The 12,390-nt window shown below is 41.3% G+C and overlaps 1 protein-coding gene across 1 annotated transcript in view; it reads right to left on the bottom strand.

The window, feature by feature from the left end:
• PCCB (propionyl-CoA carboxylase subunit beta) overlaps positions 1–12,390 on the bottom strand; it is an 88,848-nt gene that overhangs the window by 56,024 nt on the left and 20,434 nt on the right. The window contains exon 6 of the mRNA XM_082625934.1: positions 10,062–10,172. Within this exon, the coding sequence (XP_082482060.1) occupies positions 10,062–10,172 (111 nt within the window). The remainder of the gene's footprint in view (positions 1–10,061; positions 10,173–12,390) is intronic.

The raw sequence follows: 12,390 nt of genomic DNA, 5'->3' as shown, positions 1-12,390 counted from the left end.
CGGGGCGCGCAGCGCTGGAAGCTGAGGCTCGGGCTTCGGTCAGAGCGCAGAGAGAGGACTGGGGCTGGCGGCGAGAACTCAGCCTGAAGGGGGCTAATGTGCCACAGCTAGCCGGGAGGGAGTCCGGGAAAACTCTGGAGCTGCCGAAGAGGCAAGAGACTTTTTCTTCCCTCTTGGTTTCCTGGCGCGCAAGGAGAGGGGATTAAGAGCGCTGCTTAAAGGGGCTCCACGGACGGGCGCGAGTCGCGACTGAAAGCGCGGAGCCCAGTGACGGGCGTGGGACGCTGGGGCTGCTGCTGTTGCTGCCAAAAAGCCTGTGTGCGACCGCAGGTCACTGCCCACACCGCCCTTCCGGGAGCCTGTGCAGCCCGCCACTGCCGGGGTCCCGGGATCCAGGGGCGGCTTCCCTGGGAGAACGCACGGCACGCCTCGGGCTGGTGCAACGTCACGCCGACCTCTGCCGCTGCAGGCTCGCCCCGCACTCCGTGCCCCTCCCTCCCGCCCGGCCTGAGTGAGCAAGAGTCCCCGAAGCGGCTGCTCCTTTAACCCTGTCCTGTCTGAGCGAAGAACAGACACCCTCCGGCGACCTACACGCAGAGGCGGGGCCAAATCCAAAGCTGAGACCCAGGAGCTGTGAGAACAAAGAAGAGAAAGGGAAACCTCTCCCAGCAGCCTCAGAAGCAGCGGATTAAAGCTCCACAATCAACTTGATGTACCCTGCATCTGTGGAATACATGAAAAGACAACACATCATCCCAAATTGAGGAGCCCGGAGTCAGTGCTGTGCCTCTGAGGTGGGAGAGCCAACTTCAGGACACTGGTCCACAAGAGACCTCCCAGCTCCACATAATATCAAACGGCGAAAATCTTCCAGAGATCTCCATCTCAACACCAGCACCCAGCTTCACTCAACGACCAGCAAGCTACAGTGCTGGTCACCCTATGCCAAACAACTAGCAAGACAGGAACACAACGCCACCCATTAGCAGAGAGGTGGCCTAAAATCATAAAAAGTCCGCAGACACCCCAAAACACACCACCAGACGTGGACCTGCCCACCAGAAAGACAAGATCCAGCCTCATCCACCAGAACACAGGCACTAGTCCCCTCCACCAGGAAGCCTACACAACCCACTAAACCAACCTTAGCCACTGGGGACAGACACCAAAAACAACGGGAACTACAAACCTGCAGCCTGCAAAAAGGAGACCCCAAACACAGTAACATAAGCAAAATGAGAAGACAGAAAAACACACAGCAGGAGAAGGAGCAAGATAAAAACCCACCAGATCTAACAAATGAAGAGGTAATACGCAGTCTACCTGAAAAAGAATTCAGAATAATGATGGTAAAGATGATCCAAGATTCTATTTCCCAGATCCAAAATCTTGGAAATAGAATAGACAAAATGCAAGAAACAGTTAACAAGGACCTAGAAGAACTAAAGATGAATCAGGCATCGATTAAAAACACAATACATGAAATAAAAAATACTCTAGACGGGATCAATAGCAGAATAACTGAGGCAGAAGAACGGATAAGTGAGGTGGAAGATAAAATAGTGGAAATAACTGCTGCAGAGCAAAATAAAGAAAAAAGAATGAAAAGAACAGAGGACAGTCTCAGAGACCTCTGGGACAACATTAAACGCACCAACATTCGAATTATAGGGGTTCCAGAAGAAGAAGAGAAAAAGAAAGGGACTGAGAAAATATTTGAAGAGATTATAGTTGAAAACTTCCCTAATATGGGAAAGGAAATAGTTAATCAAGTCCAGGAGGCACAGAGAGTCCCATACAGAATAAATCCAAGGAGAAATACGCCAAGACACATATTAATCAAACTGTCAAAAATTAAACACAAAGAAATCATATTAAAAGCAGCAAGGCAAAAACAACAAATAACACACAAGGGAATACCCATCAGGATAACAGCTGATCTCTCAGCAGAAACTCTACAAGCCAGAAGGGAGTGGCAGGACATAATTAAAGTGATGAAGGAGAAAAACCTGCAACCAAGATTACTCTACCCAGCAAGGATCTCATTCAGATTTGATGGAGAAATTAAAACGTTTACAGACAAGCAAAAGCTGAGAGAGTTCAGCACCACCAAACCAGCTTTACAACAAATGCTAAAGGAACTTCTCTAGGCAAGAAACACAACAGAAGGAAAAGACCTACAATAACGAACCCAAAGCAATTAAGGAAATGGGAATAGGAACATACATATCAATAATTACTTTAAATGTAAATGGACTAAATGCTCCCACCAAAAGATACAGATTGGCTGAATGGATACAAAAACAAGACCCATATATATGCTGTCTACAAGAGACCCACTTCAGACCTAGAGACACATACAGACTGAAAGTAAGGGGATGGAAAAAGATATTCCATGCAAATGGAAATCAAAAGAAAGCTGGAGTAGCAATTCTCATATCAGACAAAATAGACTTTAAAATAAAGACTACTAGAAGAGACAAAGAAGGACACTACCTAATGATCAAGGGATCGATCCAAGAAGAAGATATAACAATTGTAAATATTTATGCACCCAACATAGGAGCACCTCAATACATGAGGCAAATACTAACAGCCATAAAAGGAGAAATCGACAGTAACACAATCATAGTAGGGGACTTTAACACCCCACTTTCACCAATGGACAGATCTTCCAAAATGAAAATAAATAAGGAAACACAAGCTTTAAATGATACATTAAACAAGATGGACTTAATTGATATTTATAGGACATTCCATCCAAAAACAACAGAATACACATTTTTCTCAAGTGCTCATGGAACATTCTCCAGGATAGATCATATCTTGGGTCACAAATCAAGCCTTGGTAAATTTAAGAAAATTGAAATTGTATCAAGTATCTTTTCCGACCACAATGCTATGAGACTAGATATCAATTACAGGAAAAGAGCTGTAAAAAATACAAACACATGGAGGCTAAGCAATACACTACTTAATAACGAAGTGATCACTGAAGAAATCAAAGAGGAAATCTAAAAATACCTAGAAACAAATGACAATGGAGACACGACGACCCAAAACCTATGGGATGCAGCAAAAGCAGTTCTAAGAGGGAAGTTTATAGCAATACAATCTCACCTTAAGAAACAGGAAACATCTCGAATAAACAACCTAACCTTGCACCTAAAGCAATTAGAGAAAGAAGAAAAAAAAAAACCAAAGTTAGCAGAAGGAAAGAAATCATAAAAATCAGATCAGAAATAAATGAAAAAGAAATGAAGGAAACGATAGCAAAGATCAATAAAACTAAAAGCTGGTTCTTTGAGAAGATAAACAAAATTGATAAACCATTAGCCAGACTCATCAAGAAAAAAAGGGAGAAGACTCAAATCAATAGAATTAGAAATGAAAAAGGAGAAGTAACAACTGACACTGCAGAAATACAAAAGATCATGACAGATTACTATAAGCAACTCTATGCCAATAAAATGGACAACCTGGAAGAAATGGACAAATTCTTAGAAATGCACAACCTGCCGAGACTGAACCAGGAAGAAATAGAAAATATGAACAGACCAATCACAAGCACTGAAATTGAAACTGTGATAAAAAATCTTCCAACAAACAAAAGCCCAGGACCAGATGGCTTCACAGGCGAATTCTATCAAGCATTTAGAGAAGAGCTAACACCTATCCTTCTGAAACTCTTCCAAAATATAGCAGAGGGAGGAACACTCCCAAACTCATTCTACGAGGCCACCATCACCTTGATACCAAAACCAGACAAGGATGTCACAAAGAAAGAAAACTACAGGCCAATATCACTGATGAACATAGATGCAAAAATCCTCAACAAACTACTAGCAAACAGAATCCAACAGCACATTAAAAGGATCATACACCATGATCAAGTGGGGTTTATTCCAGGAATGCAAGGATTCTTCAATATACGCAAATCAATCAACGTGATACACCATATTAACAAATTGAAGGAGAAAAACCATATGATCATCTCAATAGATGCAGAGAAAGCTTTCGACAAAATTCAACACCCATTTATGATAAAAACCCTGCAGAAAGTAGGCATAGAGGGAACTTTCCTCAACATAATAAAGGCCATATATGACAAACCCACAGCCAGCATCGTCCTCAATGGTGAAAAACTGAAACCATTTCCACTAAGATCAGGAACAAGACAAGGTTGCCCACTCTCACCACTCTTATTCAACCTAGTTTTGGAAGTTTTAGCCACAGCAATCAGAGAAGAAAAGGAAATAAAAGGAATCCAAATTGGAAAAGAAGAAGTAAAGCTGTCACTGTTTGCAGATGACATGATACTATACATAGAGAATCCTAAAGATGCTACCAGAAAACTACTAGAGGTAATCAATGAATTTGGTCAAGTTGCAGGATACAAAATTAATGCACAGAAATCTCTGGCATTCCTATATACTAATGATGAAAAATCTGAAAGTGAAATCAAGGAAACACTCCCATTTACCATTGCAACAAAAAGAATAAAATATCTAGGAATAAACCTACCTAAGGAGACAAAAGACCTGTATGCAGAAAATTATAAGACACTGATGAAAGAAATTAAAGATGATACAAATAGATGGAGAGATGTACCATGTTCTTGGATTGGAAGAATCAACATTGTGAAAATGACTCTACTACCCAAAGCAATCTACAGGTTCAATGCAATCCCTATCAAATTACCACTGGCATTTTTCACAGAACTAGAACAAAAAATTTCACAATTTGTATGGAAACACAAAAGACCCCGAATAGCCAAAGCAATTTTGAGAACGAAAAATGGAGCTGGAGGAATCAGGCTCCCTGACTTTAGACTATACTACAAAGCTACAGTAATCAAGACAGTATGGTACTGGCACAAAAACAGAAAGATAGATCAATGGAACAGGATAGAAAGCCCAGAGATAAACCCACGGACATATGGTCACCTTATCTTTGATAAAGGAGGCAGGAATGTACAGTGGAGAAAGGACAGTCTCTTCAATAAGTGGTGCTGGGAAAATTGGATAGGGACATGTAAAAGTATGAGATTAGATCACTCCCTAACACCATACACAAAAATAAGCTCAAAATGGATTAAAGACCTAAATGTAAGGCCAGACACTATCAAACTCTTAGAGGAAAACATAGGCAGAACACTCTATGACATAAATCACAGCAAGATCCTTTTGGACCCACCTCCTAGAGAAATGGAAATAAAGACAAAAATAAACACATGGGACCTAATGAAACTTAAAAGCTTTTGCACAGCAAAGGAAACCATAAACAAGACCAAAAGACAACCCTTAGAATGGGAGAAAATATTTGCAAATGAAGCAACTGACAAAGGATTAATCTCCAAAATTTATAAGCAGCTCATGCAGCTCAATAGCAAAAAAACAAACAACCCAATCCAAAAATGGGCGGAAGACCTAAATAGACATTTCTCCACAGAAGATATACAGACTGCCAACAAACACATGAAAGGATGCTCAACATCTTTACTCATTAGAGAAATGCAAATCAAAACTACAATGAGATATCATCTCACACCAGTCAGAATGGCCATCATCAAAAAATCTAGAAACAATAAATGCTGGAGAGGGTGTGGAGAAAAGGGAACACTCTTGCACTGCTGGTGGGAATGTGAATTGGTACAGCCGCTATGGAGAACGGTATGGAGGTTCCTTAAAAAACTACAAATAGAACTACCATATGACCCAGCAATCCCACTACTGGGCATATACCCTGAGAAAACCATAATTCAAAAAGAGACATGTACCAAAATGTTCATAGCAGCCCTATTTACAATAGCCCGTAGATGGAAACAACCTAAGTGTCCATCATCAGATGAATGGATAAAGAAGATGTGGCACATATATACAATGGAATATTACTCAGCCATAAAAAGAAATGAAATTGAGCTATTTGTAATGAGGTGGATAGACCTAGAGTCTGTCATACAGAGTGAAGTAAGTCAGAAAGAGAAAGACAAATACTGTATGCTAACACATATATATGGAATTTAAGAAAAAAAATGTCATGAACAATGATTTGGAAAAAAAAAAAAAAAAAAAAAACCATATTTTCTCACCTGGCAGGGCTAGCCCTTCATTGCACTTCCTTCATGGAATGTCTACTCTTACATTGCAGTTTTCTTATTAATATGAACTTGTCTAGACCTTTAAGAAAGAATCTGTTAGCATTTTTATTGTACTCTCATTAAGCACATGGAATAGTTAAGATGTAGAATGGTTAAGGCTTAATGATTAGTTGCGGAGGACAAGAAAGAGGAGGTGGTGCCAATATGCAGGTATTAATTAAAGTTCTGCAAGTGGAGGACAGGATTGCTTAGGATGAAAACACAGGATTAAAAGATACAGCATACAAAAAGTCAACATACAGAAATCAGTTGTATTTCTATACACTATGTACAAAATATACACTATATAGAAAATATCTGGAAAAGAAATAAAACCTGCCCATTCACAACAGCATCAAACATTACAAAATACCGATGTATAAACTTAAACAAGGAGGTGAAAGATCTAAACACTGAAAATTATAGGACTTTGATGAAAAACACCAAAGATGACACAAGTGGGGAAAAAATCCCATGTTTATAAAAATACTGTTAAAATGTCTGTACCACCCAAAGCCATCTATACATTCCATGCAACTCCTATCAAAATTCCAATGTCATTTTTCTACAGAAGTATGGCGTCACACAAAAAGAAACACAGACCAATGGAACAGAATCAAGAGCCCAGAAACAAACTCTCACGTATACAGTCAACGAATACTTGACAAGGGAGCCAAGAACACTAAATGGGGAAAAGATAGTCTCTTCAATAAATGATGGTGGGAAAACTGGATAACCACATGCAGAAGATGAAACTGGACACATATCCTACACCACTCACAAAAATTAACTCAAAATAGGTTAAAGACTTAAAGACCCGACTCTGTAAAACTCCTAGAGAAAAACATAGGAGAAACACTCCCTGACACTGCTCTTGGCAATAATTTTATGGATGACACCAAAAGCAAACGCAACAGAAACAAAAATTAATAAGTGGGACTACTGCAAACTAAAAAGTTTCTACACAGCAAAAGCAACAATCAACAAAATGAAAGGCAACCTGCCGAATAGGAGAAAATATTTGCAAATCATATATCTGATAAGGGATTAATATCCAAAATAAATAGAGAACTTGTAAAACTTAACAGCAAAAAAAAATTTTTTTGATTAAAAAATGGGTAGAGGATCTGAACAGACATTTTTCCAAAGAAAACATACAAATGGCTAATGAAAAGATGCTCAACATCACTCATCATCAGGGAAATGCAAATCAAAACCCCAATGAGGTTTTAGCCTCACACCTCTTAGAATGGCTATTATCAAAAAGACAAGAAATAACAAGTACTAGTAAAGTTCTGGAGAAAAGGGAACACTTGTGCACTCTTGGTAGGAATATAAATTGATACAGCCACTATAGAAAACAGTATGGAGGTTCCCCAAAAAACTAAAAATAGAACTACCAAATGATCCAGCAATCCCACTTCTGGGTATATATCCAAAGAAAATAAAATCAGGACCTCAAACAGATGACTGTATTCCCATTTCACTGCAGCATTATTCACAGTGGCCAAGATATGGAAACAACCTAAGTGTCCATCAATGGATGAATGGATTAAAAAAAATGTGACATACATACAAATACACATATACACACAGAATTATCCACTGGATATCCATATCAATAAAAAAAGTGACACATACATACACACAGACAAACACAGAGAAATATTATTCAGCCATGAGAAAGAAGGAAATCCTGCCATTCGTGACATGAATGGATCTTTAGGGCATTTCACTTAGCGTATGCTAACTAAAATAAGTCAGACAGAGGAAGAGAAATACTGTATGATCTCACTTATACATGGAACCTGAAACAGCTGAACTCACAGAAAAAGAACAGTGGTTACTAAGAGGGGGGCGGTGTTGGAGTGACGGGAGATGTTGGTCAAAAGATACAAACTTCCAGTTATAAGATGAAGAAGTTCTGGGGATCTAATGTACAACATGGAGATTATAGTTAACAGTACTGTATCACATACTTGAAAACTGCTAAGAGAGTAGATCTTAAACGTTAATCACCAAAAAGAAATGGTAATTATGAGAGCACTATGGGGGTAATCATTTTACAATATGTAAGTATCAAATCAACATGTACACCTTAAGGGGGCTTCCCTGGTGGCACAGTGGTTAAGAATCCGCCTGCCAATGCAGGAGACACGGGTTCGAGCCCTGGTCTGGAAAGATCCCACATGCAGCAGAGCAACTGATACTGTGTGCCACAACTACTGAGCCTGCACTCTAGAGCCTTCGAGCCACAGCTACTGAAGCCTGCGTGCCTAGAGCCTGTGCTCCACAACAAGAGAAGCCACTGCAATGAGAAGCCCGTGCACCGCAATGAAGAGTAGCCCCTGCTCACTGCAACTAGAGAAAGCCTGCGCACAACAATGAAGACCCAACGCAGCCAAAAATTAATTAATTAATTAATTTTAAAAAAACTGTACACCTTAAACTTAAACAATGTTATATGTCAATTATATCTCAATAAAACTGGGAAAAAATGTTTTAAAAATAAGACAAAGCAGGGCTTCCCTGGTGGTGCAGTGGTTAAGAATCCGCCTGCCAATGCAGGGAACACGGGTTCAAGCCCTGGTCCGGGTAGATCCCACATGCCGCGGAGCAACTAAGCCCGTGCACCACAACTACTGAGACTGTGCTCTAGAGTCTGCAAGCCACAACTACAGAGCCTACATGCCACAACTACTGAAGCCCATGCGCCTAGAGCCCGTGCTCCACAACAAGAAGCCACCGCAGTGAGAAGCCAGCGCACTGCAATGAAGAGTAACCCCCACTCGCCTCAACTAGAGAAAGCCCACGTGCAGCAATGAAGACCCAATACAGCCAAAAAAAAAGAATAAATTAATTTTTTTAAAAAAATAAGAGAAAGCAGTTTAGAATTTTCCAGCATGTATGTAGGGAGAGGAGGAAACAATGGCCTTAGCCAGAGGAATTGATCCCACACCTCCATTCCTGCCAGGTAAGAAGACAACTGGGGTAGCACCATATAGGTATGGCATATATAGATTTAGGGGGCAAAGTTCAAGGAAACCTGCTTTGCTCAGGAAATAAGAGATGTGGTCATCTTAATTTTTAAAGTCCACCCTAGACTGAACATTGAACATTTAGGTTGCTTTTAATCTGTCACCAAGAAAGAATAGTTGAGTCAAGGGGTAAGCACTTTGCTAAACTTTAATTCCTACTGCCAAAGAGAAAAGTGTTTCCTATTTACACTCCCTCTATTTACACTGTTTTCATACTGGATGACTCTCTTTCCTTTTTGCCCCCTAATTTGTCTTGACATTTATTGCTCATTATGGTTAAAAATATTTAAGAAGAAAAGACTGATTTTTTTTTAAGTATCAGGTTAAAGGTAATTACCCATGTATGATTTCAAATAGGCTTCTTTTAAAAATCATTTTAAAATATCGTTTCATATAAATCATGTAATAAAGATATGTACCTCTTTATAATGAAGTTGGAGATCAGATTTACCATTACCGTCATAGACAAAATGTAAAAAAATGGCAAACAGCTGAAGAAATAAAGGTGGGACATAAGATACAACCTCCTAGTGAAGCAGTTTACAGAAAAGCTTTCCATGAGAAACTTTCTGAATAGGATTCAGTAAACGATCATCTGTCTGGGCAGAGGATAGGACCTTTGATTACCTGAAAATCATTTGCAATTCAGATCAACAAGTAAAATCACCCACCAATGAAGTAGACAAGCACATTCTGCCACTGAACCCACACAAGCTACAGTCTTCATGCCAAAACCTTCTCTCCACCAAGACCTTATCAGCACTGCATTGAAATCCAATAAGCGTGCAGATAACAACCCAGATCTGGGTCAGGAATTATTGTTATTGCAGGTGAGGTACTGCACAACTCTCAAAGGGCAGGAGAACCAGGTCCTTCTTTCTTACCTTTACCATGAACGTGAAGTCTGTTAGGGCCGGGGAGTAGACAGCCCCACCGGCACATGGGCCCATGATCAGAGAAATCTGAGGGATGACTCCGGATGCTGTGACATTCCTCTGCCAAAAGAGAAAGGCAAAGGCATCTGGTTACACAGGTGTTCAAGGCATTACCTGCAGAAAGACAGAGGCAACAATAAAAGTACATTCGGCTTTTACTCACAGAAATTCTATCCTAGAGACAAGAGGCCTAATCTGTACAGTTTCTTCCAGAATTGTATAGGCAACTTTTCCCCATAACTGGTGGGATGGTTGGCATATTACTTTCTGGGGCAAGTAACCTCTTCTCTCCTTGGCAGGGCAGTAGGTCCCCAAAAGCTCCACCAGGACATGAGCTCAGAGAGAATCCTACCACTCTCACCCCAGCTCTAAACACACCTCAGGCCAGGACCCATCTGTACAAAACTGGCTGGAAGAAAGAATGAAAACCTTAGGTGGAATATACAGGGCCAACACTTACCCTGGATCCATGACCTCTACTTGGAGCCCCTTCACACCCTCCACAGAGGATGTCCAAGAGTTACAAGGCAAGGCTAAGAGGCAGGTGCTACTTTACTCAGTCTGCAATGTCTGCCCGCCCCTATGCAGGGCAGATGGGCAATAGGGACGTGGCAGAAGGCAAAAACGTGCCATAGGGACAAAGGTGCTGTGAAGAGCCAAGCCTCAGGCCGCCTTCTAGGACAAACAAGATTTCCCAGGGGGCTGGAAGACCCAGGCAAGATAAGAGCCCAAGGACTCCTTGCCCATCCCCCAACCTCTATCCTTCCCTGAGCCCCATCAGCTTAAGAGAAGTATGTCCACTTTTAGCCCTGCCCTGGGTCTGAGACCAATTTCTATAATTCACAGGACATAGCTCAGGACAGCACAAAAAGGCATCCACAGAGAGGATTCTGAGAAGATGGTAGAATGGGAAGCACCAGGAATCTGTCTCCCCACCTGGACAAAAATTACACTGGCAGAATCTGTCTGATGTAACTTTCTGGAGCTCTGTTAAGCCTACTGAAGGCTTAACATCCACAGGAAGATTTGGAGGGCAAATCCCAGTTAATTTCAGTCAATTTCAACTGGTAGCACAGTAGCAGCTACCCCTACCCACCCCCTACCCCCAGCCATGAGGCATGCAGCTGTGCATGTGTTCCTGGAGAGGCTTACACAGAGGCAGACAAAAAGGACCCTGCCCTCCAAATATTGCAAATCTATGCCCCGACAGCTGGTTGTTGATTCTGATCAGAGGTGAAGTTAGGAAGTTAGGCGGCCATTGTTGTTGCACCTCACCCCGTTGTTGCAAGCTCCTCCCCCTCCAGCTCAAAATCACTTGCATTAGGGAAATGCAAATCAAAACTAGAATGAGATACCGCATCACACACATTAGGATGACTACTATCAAAAAAACAGAAAACAAGTGGTGTTGGTGAGGATGTGGAGAAAGTGGAACCCTTGTGCACTATTGGTAAGAATGTAAAATGGTACAGCCGCTGTGAAAAACAGCATGGTGGTTCCTCAAAAAATTTTAAATAGAATTACCAAATGATCCAGAAATTCTACTTCTGGGGATATACCAAAAAGAATGGAAAACAGGGTCTCAAGGAGATAACCTGTACACCCACATTCATAGCAGCATTACTCACAATAGGTGAAATGTGGAATCAACCCAAATGCCCATCAATAGATAAATGGATAAACAAAATGTGGTATATCTATACAATGGAATATTATTCATCCTTAAAAAGGAAGGAAATCCTGTCACGTTACAACATAGATGAAACTTGAGGACATTGTGCTAAGTGAAAGAATAAGCCAGTCACAAAAAGACAAACACTGTACGATTTTACTTAAGTTATTTAGTCAAAATAATAGAGACAAAGTAGAATGGTGGTTACCAGGGGCTGGCAGAGGGGATAATGGGGAGTGACTGTTTAATGGGTATAGAGTTTCAGTTTTGCAAGACAAAAAGTTATGGAGATGGCCCCTGTCCACCTCCATACGGCTGCCCCACTAGCCGAAAAGTCTCTCCAGGTGCGGAATTCCAGGCTACCACCAGCATAGACTGTGCACGCCAGTCAGGAACCAGCCCACCCCATGGCCCGGGGACAACAGAGCAAGAAAGTACTGAAACTGAAGCAAGTACTCGGCAGAGGCGGGAGTCAAGATGGCAGACAAGGAGGACGCAGAATTCGTGTCTCGGCACAACTAGGGCACCTACTAGGCACCAGTGGAGGACCACGGACACCTAAGGGGATGGAGGAAACCCAGCGACAGGGTCCTAAGCAAAGGCCCG

This window comes from Mesoplodon mirus (assembly GCF_964341445.2).
Source record: "Mesoplodon mirus genome assembly, chromosome: 6".
Classification (NCBI taxonomy): Eukaryota; Metazoa; Chordata; class Mammalia; order Artiodactyla; family Ziphiidae; genus Mesoplodon; species Mesoplodon mirus.
This window is presented reverse-complemented; position numbering and strand designations above follow the sequence as displayed.